The sequence below is a fragment of the Podarcis raffonei genome, chromosome 7 (assembly GCF_027172205.1).
Source record: "Podarcis raffonei isolate rPodRaf1 chromosome 7, rPodRaf1.pri, whole genome shotgun sequence".
Lineage (NCBI taxonomy): Eukaryota > Metazoa > Chordata > Lepidosauria > Squamata > Lacertidae > Podarcis > Podarcis raffonei.
Window position 1 is genome coordinate 36,179,369 of NC_070608.1, and position 13,580 is coordinate 36,192,948.

Consider the following 13,580-nt stretch of genomic DNA (forward strand, 5'->3'; position numbering starts at 1 on the left):
CTCCCGCCCTCCACGTGCCCCCTCGCTCTCCCTTCCCTCTCCTCCTGCGTTGCCACGTTCCAATCGATGCGTTCCCAAGCACGGTCCCCGCCGCCGACGCAACGGGCGCGCGCGAGAACGTCGGGAGGCGTTCCCCGCGGCCCGTACCTGCCAATCACGTTCGAGCGGCTCCTCCCCCTCCGCCTCGCGATTTGCTAGGAGCAGCTGCCAGTCGGGCAATAGGGGCTCCCGCGCAAGGGTCAGGTCGGCGTGCCAGAGCTAAGAGAGGAGCCGCGGGCGTCCGCCGAGCCCCGCCCCCCGTCGCGAACGAGCTTCCTCCTCCCGTCGCGCGCTCCCGCCTCTCTCACTCTCCTCGGCGGCGTTACCTGACAGGAGGCGACATGGCCCCGCGCAAGAGCCCCAAGAGCGGCAGCCCCGGCCCCGGAGCCAGGAGAGGTCAGTAGCGGCCGCCCAGATGGGCCTGTTATGGAGGAGAGGTGCCCGTCCCGCCTTCCTGGGTCTCCCGACCCGGCGGTCCTCCGGAGGCGGCGTTGCCGGGCGAGGAGGGCGGGGGTGGGAGCGGGGCCTCTCCTCTCCTGTCAGCGCCGCGCTTTTCGAAACTGGCGCCCTGAAGTCCTCTTCCAGCCGCCTCGCTGCCGGTCCCGAGGCGGCCCCTCAGGAATGCCTGCCCTGGTCTCGGAGGAGGAGGAGGCTCCCTCCCGTTGGGGAAGGGAATGAGGGGCCTGGACGGTGCTGCTGGGATCAGGGGCGAGGAGGGGAATAAAATGGAGCCCGGGATTTCCTCAGGCGGTCCTGCTTCTGAATACTAGTCGCTGGCAAAACCGCGGGAGACGAGAGGGCTCCTGTGTTCGTGAGAGCAGGAGGCGGGAGTCAGTGGGCCGTTGGTCCCGATCCAGCAGCTTCTTGCGCTGCTCGGCTGCAGGTTGTGAAAGCGCTCTCGAAATCCCTTCGCTTCTGAGCTCCTCCTTGAGCACACAGACTCAGAGACGAGGAGCCTGGCTTCGTTTGTTTCCCCTTCCACTTGTGTACACAGGTCACACCTCTCAGCTGGGTAGATCCGATTTAAAGAGGCTGCCATCCTGCGCACACCTTCGGAGCTGGTGGTCTTTCTTGCTCTTTTGAAAATGTGTGGTTTTTGAAGGCATAGGAACATAGAATTGTAGAGTTGGAAGGAACCCCCGAGGATTAATCCCCTTTGCAAGGCAGGCATATGCAACTGTCCCATATGGGGATTGAACCTGCAACCTTGGCATTAACAGCACCAAGTTCTAACCAACTAAGTGATCCAGGCCGACTCTTGTGGAAGACAATGGGCCGCAATTCCATACAAAGAGACATAGGATTGTGTTGCAAGGTTGCAGACCCATGTATGCTGGAGTGAAATGCCATGGAATTGAGTGAGGCTTGCTTCTGAGTAAACATGCACCAATTCTTGATGATAAACACTTGGGGCTGAAATAGCTACTTCGTGCACAAACTGGCACAGATCAAGTGTTGATTGACTAGGTTGATGTGCAGGCCTCTGTGAAATATCCCTAACTCTGAATTCTTTTTATCCCTTTCCTTTTCCCACCCCAGCTTTTTGTTGTTCAATTGCCATTGCTTTCTGTAATGCCACAATTTTGTTCCATTCGCAGCCCATTTGGGGACCATCTTCAGGACACCTGAGGAGAGGCTAGCTAATGTGGCCTTCTCTTGGGGGGATTATCATCCTGCAAGGGTATCTGCATTGTGCGTAAAGTGCAAGTACTGTGTGTTAGAATAAAATTCTGTTCCATTCTGTATTGAAACACTGCAAAGTATTTCATACAGTTATTTTGAGTGTCTTTCTTTACACAGAAAGATGGCTATCAGGTGCTTCTGATGATTACTGCCTTGCTGTACGATGGCTTTGTGCTCTATCATGCACTAACTATAGCCCACTGGGGGAAGATCTTGGAAGAATCTATTTCAAAGTGGTATGGTGGCACACCATTCTCTTGAAGTGGATGTTGCTAACCTTGTTGTTAACTGGTGGTGTTGCATAAACCTACAATAAAGCAAAACTATTGTATCACAATGGAATCCTTAAGATATTTATCTGGAAGTCCCGTTGATTTTAGTTAGACTTACATGCAGATAAAAGTGTTGGTTTTATACAAAGTGCTGAGGCACTTTTCTAGCACAGTTATCTTTGGGAATCTGTACTGGATAATCTGATTGTTGGTCAGAGTTTTTTTGTTTGTTCAACACCTCTGTTCTGCTGGACATTGAATTACACAGATGAATTTTGCTGTGATTTGTCCAAAACTCTGTGTAACTCTGTGTAGTACAGCTTTGTGAGGCTGCAGTGGTGGGAAACAGATTTTAAATTAGCTGGCTGAGAGCATTTTCTAGGACTTTATACATGGCAGCCTAACCCACAATCTCATTAAATCACCATTGTAGTTTGTTGCCTGTAATCTGGCATCAGGTTTCATGTGCAAGTATAAAATGCTTTCTCTTGATTGTGTGGCAAGACTTGTATCGCTTGCCAGTAAGGTATTTTCAATACTTCTGTTTGGTTACTCCCTCATCTCTTCCAAAGTGTTTACGTGTCAACTGCCCATTAAAAAAGGGTGAGGTATGACCAGATGGTTTACATTTGCTGCTTGTACTTAAATCAATCTCCCCTCCTTTTCCTTCTCTACTGGCATTTTAGTGACACAGAAATATCTTAACTTGCAAAAGAACACATGCATAAGTGAATGGAAAACTTTATATAATAAAACCTAGTTAGTGATAAGAGGTCAGATGAATTTGTGGCTGGTGTTAGTATGAATGCCTTTAGGGTTTCTTTTTCTTTTTTGCCAAGCAAAAATATCCGTTCTCAAAATATTACTTTCTTCCAACTAAATATACTCTAGATTGGTATACAGATTTTGTGGAAATTAGGATTTATTTATTTTTAACTTAGCTAGTAAAGTGGAGTGTTAGCTGGCAGGTTTTTCTTTTCTTTCATTTTCACTGATTTCATTTCATTTTCTCAACATGGAAAGTGTGCTTTCCCCCACAGATTTTTGTTAAGTAGCTCCGAATTCATAAGGTTATTATCTCTTTCCTTCTGTGACCAGGGAGAATATCCTTACCTAAAGCCCAACCCTAAATATGTTCATTCAGAAGCAGGTCCTAAAGTGTTCAGTGGCACTTACTTCCAGTCAAGTAAGTGTAGTTAGAATGGTGGCTACCTCATATGCATATTTCAGAGTTGGTTCTGTTTAGATCAGGCTTCCTCAACCTCGGCCCTCCAGATGTTTTTGGCCTACAACTCCCATGATCCTTAGCTAGCAGGACCAGTGGTCAGGGATGATGGGAATTGTAGTCTCAAAATATCTGGAGGGCCGAGGTTGCAGAAGCCTGGTTTAGATCAATTGTACATATATTTACTTCGAAATAAATCCAATCTGTAGCATTAATGTATAGTTAGTCTAACATGGCCAAGATTTGGTGGCATACAGGGCATTCAGGCATATTTCACCCATCCATCCTATACCTGCCCTCCTCAGTGTTCCCACATTGATTATACCTTTGTGTGCCTGTATGTGCTGGTAACAAGCTATATTGAAGATTTTAGAATATAATTGAGTAGACTGCTTTATGACATATTATCATTCTGTTATATAGACATACATACACACACATAATCACAACATAAACTGTTCACAGTCTCTGTGAGCTTACAGGTCTAACTGAAAAACGGCCATGGCTTCCACAAAGATAAGTCCTGTCCCACTAACTTTTTAGTGTTTTTTTGAGTATGTCAACAAGTCAACATGAATAAGGATGACTAAGTAGACATTGGGTTTTAGCCAGTGTTAGTCCTACTCAGAGTAAACCCTATCCAGCGTTGACCCATTGAAGTGTATGATAAAGGAAACTTCAATATGTTAATTTTAATGAGTCTTCTCTGAGTAGAACTTAGATACAATCTGTGTATTTAGAGTTTCAAACACTTAGGTATCCTGAGTAAGTTTAGCAGTCATGGGATAAGAGGAGAGGTCTTTATGCACAGAGTAGGGATAAATTGACAGTTTGTACAATGGAGGGACATAAGAAGCAGAAATGCCTGCACTTCTTAATTCTTTGTGCTTTCCATTCTCCACTACTTTCTCTGGTTTCCACACCCACCCACCACTTAACTCCTTGCAAGGCTGCTCGTCATCCGGTCTCACCATGTAGTTAGCTTTCCTAGTAAAGTATATCTAGTTTCTCTGCAATATAATGTGGCATTCTCACAGTTTACTTTGTTAAAGCAAGACTAAGACCAACATTCATTAAATATAATGGTGGCATACAGCTTTACTGTGCTCAGTTTTGCCCATACCTTTAGAACAAACATACTATGCAGGGAGGAAGGGCCGCTTGGACTTTAGACAAAACGTATCTTTTCTTGGCAATTTTTTACACCCCTTCTGAAACAATGTACACTTTGATATTTCTCTGATTTTTCACTTCTGAAGAAATGCTATGGAATATATATTATTATGTATTATTTCTGAACAATGAAGTATGTCTCATGCTAATGGTTTATTGGATTCTTCATTATAGGCCATTTGTGCAATGTTTTCCTTGCACCAAGGTGATTGTTCCCTGATGAACATCATATACTGGTAAAGTGTGACGATTGCTGTGACTGATAACACTGTTTATTTTGTAACCACACTCATGGATTGATTTGCTGCATGAGAAGTTTTTGTTTGTGTGCTTTAAAATGCTGTGAAATGAGAGATCTAGGGCTGGGAAATCATTCAAATTCATAGATGCTACCACCAGAGGCTCTAGCCATGAAAAAGATTCAAATTTCTAATCACCAACACATTTTTTCAAACAACAACTTTAGGCACATGGTGATTGCTTTATCCGATTTTCCAGCCCTGGAGAAAAGAAAAACATCATTTTATAATTCTTTTTAAACCTATGTTGAAGAGTTATATTAGTTTTCCTGAAAATATTAGTTGCAGTGTTAAATATTTGTTCAATTGTTAAATGCTTGCATTGAAAGAAAACTACTAATGAGTGGTGTGGTTTTGGAATGAACAAGAAAATAATCAACAATAGAATTCTACTTTTAATTTATTTATTATTTTGAAGATTTATACTCTGCCTTTTAATCAAATGATTTTCAAGGCACTTTCTTGTAATAATAAACAATCACCATCACCAAAAAGCAAACTCACTACTGCAGCTGCTGCTCCTCTAGTTGACAGTTGGGCTCAGACTGTGTCTTTTTGCCATGGTATTTGTCGAGTGTGAATTTCACGCTCTTTATTCAGCTCATAGTAGCAATGAATGAAACTTTCCCCAAAACGTTTAACTATATATACATTATTTACACAATGGGCCCCATGTGATTGGCTAATTCCAGGCTGCTCCTGTAGGCCAATCAGGTTGCGGATTCACCTCCTCCAGAAGCCTAATTGGCTGCTCCTGCAGGCCAGGTTGCTGATTCACTTCCACCTGGATCTGGATTGGGTGGCTCCTGCAGACCAGTCAGACTGCTGCATTCTGGATCATATTGTTCTAGGATTCAGCTCAGTACATAACAGTATTCTTCTGGTGGGGCTGGGTGGGTGTACTGCCTCCCAGTGGCCCTTGGCTCCCTGGCCAGTGACAAAGGTCAGAGTGCTTCCTGTCTGCTCTGCAGTCCCAAGGCAAATGGAGATAATCATTGAAATGCAGCATAGACTGCCTTTTATTAGGTCAGACAATTTGTCCATCTCACCCATAATTGTCTACTCTGATAGGCCATGGCTTTGGCTTACCAGAGTCTCATCCCCATTCCTGTCACCTGCTACCTGATCCTTTTAACATAGCAAGAAAGGCCTGGGGGGAGGGGTTGAAAAGAGGCAGGTCTCTCCCCCACCCCTCACTCCTGAAACTCCTCCCATGTTTTTGCTTGAGCAGGAGTTCAAAGCTCCTGTTTCAGGTTGTATAAGCACACCTTCACAACTGAAAATTGCTAAGTGCACACATTTTCTTCTTGTGAAATGAATAGGTTTGAACATATCTGCAGTCGCCTTGCATGCCACGCAATCATGGTGATGTGTTAGAAATAAGGCATTAAATAAGGCATTGACCAGATTAAGCAAACTTTTATGTCTGACAAAAGTCAAACCTATAGGCTGTTTATGCAATTTACCCCTTTCCTCCCTTAAGCAAGGATTTGGAAATAATATTTAATTATGTGATCAGACAGGACTCTTATCTTATAGAGCTATTTAGGATTGCAGCTTTTACTCATGTTGCAACAATGGGAAACAGATAATGAATGCAAAAGAGCATAGAAAGAAAATAATGGTAGTGTTCAAATGCCCTTTTAAGTTTTATGTGTGTCCCTGTCTTTCCTGCTTGGCCTTCTTTTAAGCAGGCTGCCTGAACAGGCTTTCTTCGTATTCATAGTGTGATAGTGATGAATCTATCAGCCCCCACTGTAGAGCAAAATGAAATATTGCAGGGATGTCCCACCATTAGATCGCGATCTACCTGTAGATCTCCGGCTGATCCTGGTAGATTGCTCAACAACTCTGGGCAATCCACTCACCCCATGCACACACCTCTTGCCTCCAGTGACAATGGGTAGATCACTGCCAAAAAAATTTAATACTGGGAGTAGATTACAGTCTCTTGGGAGTTGGTCATGCCTGATACAAAATATCTTATGTATTCTTTCTTGATGGTGTTGCCATTAGTTGAGGCACAGTATGCAGCATGCAGAGGGAAGACCTTTTATGTGCTGGTACTTACTCTATAGAGCTCCATCCCATCTGAAAGGAGCTTCCAGTATCTGCTCCAGACCTTTCTATTTACTCAGGCCTTTGCATGTGATTAATTCCTAGCTTGGAATAATGTATATTGCTGGCTAAAGTGAGTGGAAGTTTACAGTGGTTTATTGTTTTAAAGTGTTGTTTTATTATTGTATTTTGGTGAATTGCTCTGATATTACAGATGAAGAGTGGTATATAAATATTTTTTTAAAAGGTGGACAGAATATATGTGCTTTTGCATTCAATTAGAGGATGAAGCCCAACGTAAACCTAAACTGCTCTAAGAACATGAATATGTACTAAATCTGGACGACTGAGATCTGATGTCTCAATAAAACTCATCTAGTTACTACCTAGAGATTTTAACTAAAACAAGAATTCTGTAAAGCCATGTGCTGGGGTATTTTTTGAGGCCTGCATTGCTCTCCTCTTTTAAAGCACACTATATAGTACTAGGAGTACTTGGGTTTCAGTGTTAAGTGCAAATTATTCTTCAGCTTCTTCATAGTCTGTGGTGCCAGTTTTGTTCAATTTTGTCCTGGCAGCTTTGTAGAGTATGTGGAGTTTGTGTTACTGTTTCCGTTCGATTTATAGATAGAATAGGAAACAAGGCTTCATAAGAATGGAAGTAGCAGCAGGAGCAGAAAAACTACTTGAATATAGCACCTGTTGCACCCTCAATCTATCTTCAAGACCCACTATCTCACATCTACAAACATAGTCTTGCATCTGTAATCACCTGTATTCCATCTATATAGCTTACTCTGTTAATTCTCTTAAAATGAATTGTGTGACTTTGGTTGGTACATGTCAGGGAACTGCCATCGGAACTAGAGGAGGAGGCAAGGCCCCACAACGATGCTGGAGAGGGGCCAAGCAGGGAGAGAGGCAGGTCTCCTGTTGGGGAAGAAAATCAGCGCTACACCAGGGATAGAGGGGGGCCAATGGGGGAAGCAGAGAGCAGGCTCCGGGACTCTTCACTGGACACCAGCGGGGAGAGCACAGGTCCTCCGCTACCCATGCCCTCCCTGCGCAGAAGACTTTCGCGCAGGGAGAGTAGGAGGAGACTGGGCGTCAAACAACTTTTATGTTGGAAAAGGTTTAAGAAACGCCCACTGACGGATTCTGCCAGCGACTGAACAGCCACGGAGTGGATGGCTGTCCAGCGAGAAATGGTTTAACCAGCCAACCTAGCCCAGAGTGGCGGCAACTTACGCACAAGCAACCCCTAAAGCCATTACAGTACAGATTATACTTGGCCTTGAATCAATGTCTGGTAGTAACAGTAGTACTTCTATCCTGCTTGAGACTTGTTTAAATTACCATTATACCATCTCCTTAAAAAAATGAAATGAAATGTGTTATTACATTTATATCACAGATTTCCTCCAAAGAGCTCCCCATTTTACTCTTACAACAATCCTGCAAGGTGTATTAGATTAAGAGACAGCACTTGGCTCAAGGTAATGTAGTGAGCCTTATGTCTGAGTGGGAATTTGAACCCTGGATTCCCTGGCCCTGTTCCAGTACTCTGAATACTACAAACGCCACATTGGCTCTCATCTGATTTTTCTCCCTTGTAATCTATTGACTAAGTACAACTTTTCAAACAAATGTATGTATTTTATGAACTGTAACGAGTGATAAAATTGAGATAAAATGATTTTTAGAGTGTTTTTATTAATTAATTTTCCAGCCTTTTGCCTGAGTTACTTCTCTGGATTAATTGATGAACAAATATCACAAGAGGTGAGCAGCTATGTGATTAGGGGTTTTGCGTCATTTATTCTCTTCAAAGAGCTGCTTTTATACAGCTAATTTGTAATCACTTTGTTCCATTGACAGTGATGCTTTGTCCCATGAAATGCAAGTAGTCTTTGTGACAACATCTATAACCACTTTTAAAATACTTTTTAAGATGACGCAACGAGGGTGGACCGTACCCTGCCCCCAAGAGTTTTTGTTACTGCCAAGGACCCCTCCCTAAAAATACCAATAAAAAGAATCTGACAATTTCTGTAGATCCCCTGCTTTTATTCTTTGATGGGCAGATTTCAGTGGAGGATGGGAAGTTTAATTGCATGAGGAAAAGTCATTTCACTAATGCAATGCATTATTTGGATACAAACCTGTTCTGGAAAATGTCAGGAGATTTCATTTCATTGGGTGACCTTGAGTTGTTTGTCAGTCTTTCTCCATTTTATACTATTATATGAAGAATTCTCCCTTAGATCTGCTTTTTCCCCCTAACAAAAAAGGTTCCAAATATTTTAGTACTTCTGTGACAGATCTGGAGAGGGATCCCCCCCCCATGCTCATCCCACCGATTTAATAGCTCAGAAGTTGAATTTTGAAATTGCTAACTACTTCTGGCCAGATGATTATTGTGTGAGATGGGTTATCTTGACAATATTCTGAAATGAAACCTGTTCAGAAACTCCTGCCTATTCAGGAACTCTACAGGAGTCACAGTTTCTCATAGGAAAACTTGATAATTTTACTTGCTTTGAGACATCTATGGGGGAATGGCTGTTTGACTTTTACATGCCATGTCTATGGGATCCTCTCTTCCCATATATGAGGGGTGGCTAAAGGTTCAGAGCTGCTTGTAGTATTTGCTTGCTTGAAATTGTGGCATCTCAGAGAATATATAGAGATCATGTCTTTGTAACCATCCTCAGCTTAAATGTTTCATTCCTCAATGTTGCAGTAGAAGTTAGAGGTGCTTCAAATGAGGGGTTGTTACCTAGTGAGGCAATAGGACAGCACAGTAGTACCTTGGGTTACATTACCCTCGGGTAATGTAAACTTCAGGTTGCGAAAGCAGCAAACCCAGAAGTGTTTCTCTGCATGTGCATGCACAGAAGCAGTCTATCACTTCTCCTTGGGTTGTGAAAACCTTGGGATCCAGCCAGACCTCTGGAATGGATCCCGTTCACAACCAGAGGTACCACTGTACTTGAACTATCCCCAAGATAACTCCCAAGGTCAAAATGTAATTCTATATTGATTATGAATTGTAAAGGTAGAACCCATAAAATATACAGTGGTACCTCAGGTTAAGTACTTAATTCATTCTGGAGGTCCGTACTTAACCTGAAACTGTTCTTAACCTGAAGCACCACTTTAGCTAGTGGGGCCTCCCGCTGCTGCCGTGCCGCCGGAGCACAATTTCTGTTCTCATCCTGAAGCAAAGTTCTTAACCCAAGGTACTATTTCTGGGTTAGTGGAGTCTGTAACCTGAAGTGTCTGTAACCCGAGGTACCACTGTAGTTGCATGCCCCTAGTTAAGTTTTTGTAGAAAGTGTTATAGCCATGGAAAACCTTTATGGTTGTTCTCTGTGTAGCAGGTGTAATGTTTAAAAAGACTGTACTAATTGTGGTTGCCCACTTGTATGAGACATTTTTGTATTAGCATTGCACATTCCTAAGTGATCAAGTGCTGCGCAATGTGAGCTGACAGATATGGTAAAGAGTTTTCAGATGATTTGGATATCATGTAGAACAGCACAATGTTGAAAGTTTCCTGCAGCTTACACAGGGTGGTTATAAAACTCACACTAGCTTCATGTACAGAAACCAGTCAGATTCACATGATATTCTCCTGTGTAATGACTAGACTAGGGCCATACCTGAATCTAGACTTGCAGGTTGTGCTCTCCTGCTAGGGGAGGGGAATCAAAAGCCATCAGCTGGAGCTAAAGTCAGGCAAGTTGGAAGCTGGTTCCCCAAATGCAAAACACAAAGGTGTTGACCAGTCAAGAGAGTTTATGCTGTCTTTGAGTTTCAGGGGCCAGTGTTCGTCTTGAATTCTTCCTTCTCTGCCTGAAGAGGGCTTTGAGGCCTGAATAAGATGGGAGAGAAATTCAGTTTAGTTCACATTTAATGTGACTACCTAATTACCACTCTCTGAAACAATACGTGAACCTAAATGCAGCTTTCTTTTGAAATTTACACTCCTCTGGATTCTGCAGCAAATAAGAAAAGTGTGTAAAAATGTACATATTGTGGGAACATGTGCATAATAATAATTATGTTAGTGAGAATAAAATACAACAATAGGAAAACTGCTTAGCAAAGTGCATTTTAGGAGAAATGCACATTAAAATGTTGATTTACATTTTCATGACTTTAGCATAAAAAATTGCAAACTGTTACTGAAATGCGGTGAGCTGAACTTAAGATTTAAAAATTGACAGATTCATCCATCCCTAGGCCTGAGTTTAGGAACGAACCATTGAAAACTGTAGTCCCTGATATCCTTGGCTGTTTGCTGCTTGGTTATGCATTGGGAGCACAAATACTAACCTGTTATAAAGGACCGTGTGAAAACTGTTTAGCTGCCAGCTAGCTATCTCAAAAAAAAATTCTTTACAAGGAGTGGCATTTAATAAATGAAGTTATTTGGCTCACTCTGTGACCTATATTATTGTTAACTACTCTTTTGTACTTAATGATTCAATTAAATTAACTGAGCCATTTATTAACTTATTCATAATAAATTGATTTATTGCCTGTTTCCTTGTGTATGCATAGCGAAATCACACTAGTTAAGGTCTAACGTTTTACTCAGTTTGTACCAAAAAAACATGCTGCAGCCATATAGTGCAGTTACTTCAATTGATTTTCTTCTAGTTGCTGTTCCTCTCTATAAAATTGTTCTGAACTTCACATTGATGATGGGTCCAATTTATCTACAGTCAATAAATAAATATATGCATGTATGGATTATAGTTTTATTGTTTAGGTAGATTTGCTAAATGGGATTTTTGTACCTTTTTTTCTAACATATTTAGATTTGGCTGTTAGAAAACAAATGCCATAGCTTCCTGAGGAGAGAATTGTTGAGGCATTAGCAGGCAGGTTTTGCCTCAGAGCTATTGCACCCTGCCCTACAGAAAGCTGGGTTGGTCCCATGGTGCTGTCACTTTTGAACTACTCAGCTGTGTACTGGAATGTAGTTTCTTTGAGAATGAAAGGTTTTTTTTTAATAGGCATTCTTTGGCTGCTCTTTACCATTAGCATGTAGGCAAATTATTCACTCCTTAGTTGTGAAACACTCTTCTCCTAAAGCACATCGGAATTCAAGCCTGCAAATCTTCCAAAAATGCCAACAGTCTTTATTATTTGGGCTAGAATTCAACAAGTTAGCTGGGGGTTTTGTGGGTGTGTGTAATCTAATGTTTACACAATGCTTTCTAAAAAGCTATCAGAAGGAAGTTTTCAAAAAATTGAAAAGGGGCTATTGACAATATTTCCTGATTGAGGAGAGCTACAAACTAAAGCATGTTTATAAATGTTAGTCTTTCACTAAACGCCATTACCTTCCAGTTCAAAGCATGGTTTGCAAATGTTGAATCAGAAGGCAGCCTAGCTGCATGTGCCTTTCTTTCTTGCCAGTGACACACCATCCTTAGTAGTACATAATACATGTGTTAGTGCCTTTCTGTAATTGTGGACTACAATTGTGTCAAGTTTATAGCTAGAAATGCACCCAAAAGTCATCCGATGGCTGACTGTCAGCATCATGTAAACGTTTGTGGCTGTTGCCCAAATTGCACAGACAAGCTTTGTGTCCTGACTTTTGTTTGAGTTTGTACAGAAGGTTTAATGCTCTTAGAATTTAGTCACTGAGGCATGCTTTCCTGCAATCATTTTTTAAAATCTGTTCTGTTTTGCGTCTCTGGTATGTTGGTGTTTAGAGATTAAATGAGACAGAAAAGATCCAGGATGCTTTGTTAGTAGGAGGGGGCAAATTTGATTGTCGTCAGCACTGGGTTTCCATATGGGTACTTAAAAGCATTTGGCTTGCAGATGATTGCACTAAAAATAGCTTTTGAGCAGTTTGCAGCAGGGTCCGATTTCGTGCCTTAGCTGAGTTGGCTGTAAGAAACTTTCTTTGTGGCTGTAGGAAGGCTTACATGAGGGACATTTTTTGCTGATTCTATCTGGACACTTGTTTTTTATATTAAGATTTACTTAATTCATGGATAAAGGACACTGATGCCATGGCTGAAGATTCAGGTATACTTCTAGCAGCTTGGAATACCTACTGTATTTGTGAATCTGGGGGTGAGCAGCAAAACTGTAGATGTATTGTGGTATAACTTTAATCTGAAGATTAAATAGTTTAAAAATTATTAATATTTGGGATTTCCTCTTCCTAGAGCTGTATAGCTTTATGAAATAGATACAATGCAAACAATGAGATTTATTTTTGACTAGATATATACAGTGTTTATGACTTCATGTCTAATTAGAAGCATATCTCAATTTTGTTCAGTGGGGCTTAATCTCATGTAATAAATGGATTACATTTTGTCTTCAGATTTTGACAGTGGGTGCCATTTTTTCTACTTGAATCTAGAGAATGAACAGAGATCCCTTTATAGAAAATGGGGCATATTAAACCTGAGGTGAATGAATATTCACGAAGACCTAGTTCTTCACATTATTTTATGAGCTTTGAAAGTGCAGCACTGTATTTTACAGGACTATGGGATCTGTGTAGACATATGGTAGGTGAAAGTAAAGGCTTACCAGATTTGGAAATTGACCTACTTTCTACATGGCTGGCAGTTTTTGCGTGCAGGGCATCATCCTTGATTTCGTTTTCTGGGATGAGTTTAAATTGGTATATAAAATATGCTTTTAGCTCTCAATTGGCTCATAATTATAAAATGTCATATGATAAAACTTAAAGGAAAAAAAGATAAGGTTCTGATTAGCATAGCTCAGAGGAGTCTAGCTGCTGCTTGCAGTGAAAGCTTCACATCAGAAATTGTTTCACATTGGTTC

General features: G+C 41.6%; 1 protein-coding gene across 4 annotated transcripts in view; it reads left to right on the forward strand.

Moving 5' to 3' along the window:
* Positions 1 to 211: 211 nt before the first annotated feature.
* ASPH (aspartate beta-hydroxylase) overlaps positions 212 to 13,580 on the forward strand; it is an 86,519-nt gene continuing 73,150 nt past the window's right edge. For 2 of the 4 annotated variants that reach the window (XM_053396049.1, XM_053396051.1), the window contains exon 1: positions 212 to 435. In XM_053396049.1, the coding sequence (XP_053252024.1) occupies positions 381 to 435 (55 nt within the window). In that variant the 5' untranslated portion in view covers positions 212 to 380. Of the gene's footprint in view, positions 436 to 12,614; positions 12,807 to 13,580 lie in introns of those variants that run through there. The other 2 variants (XM_053396050.1, XM_053396052.1) reach the window with 1 other exon arrangement.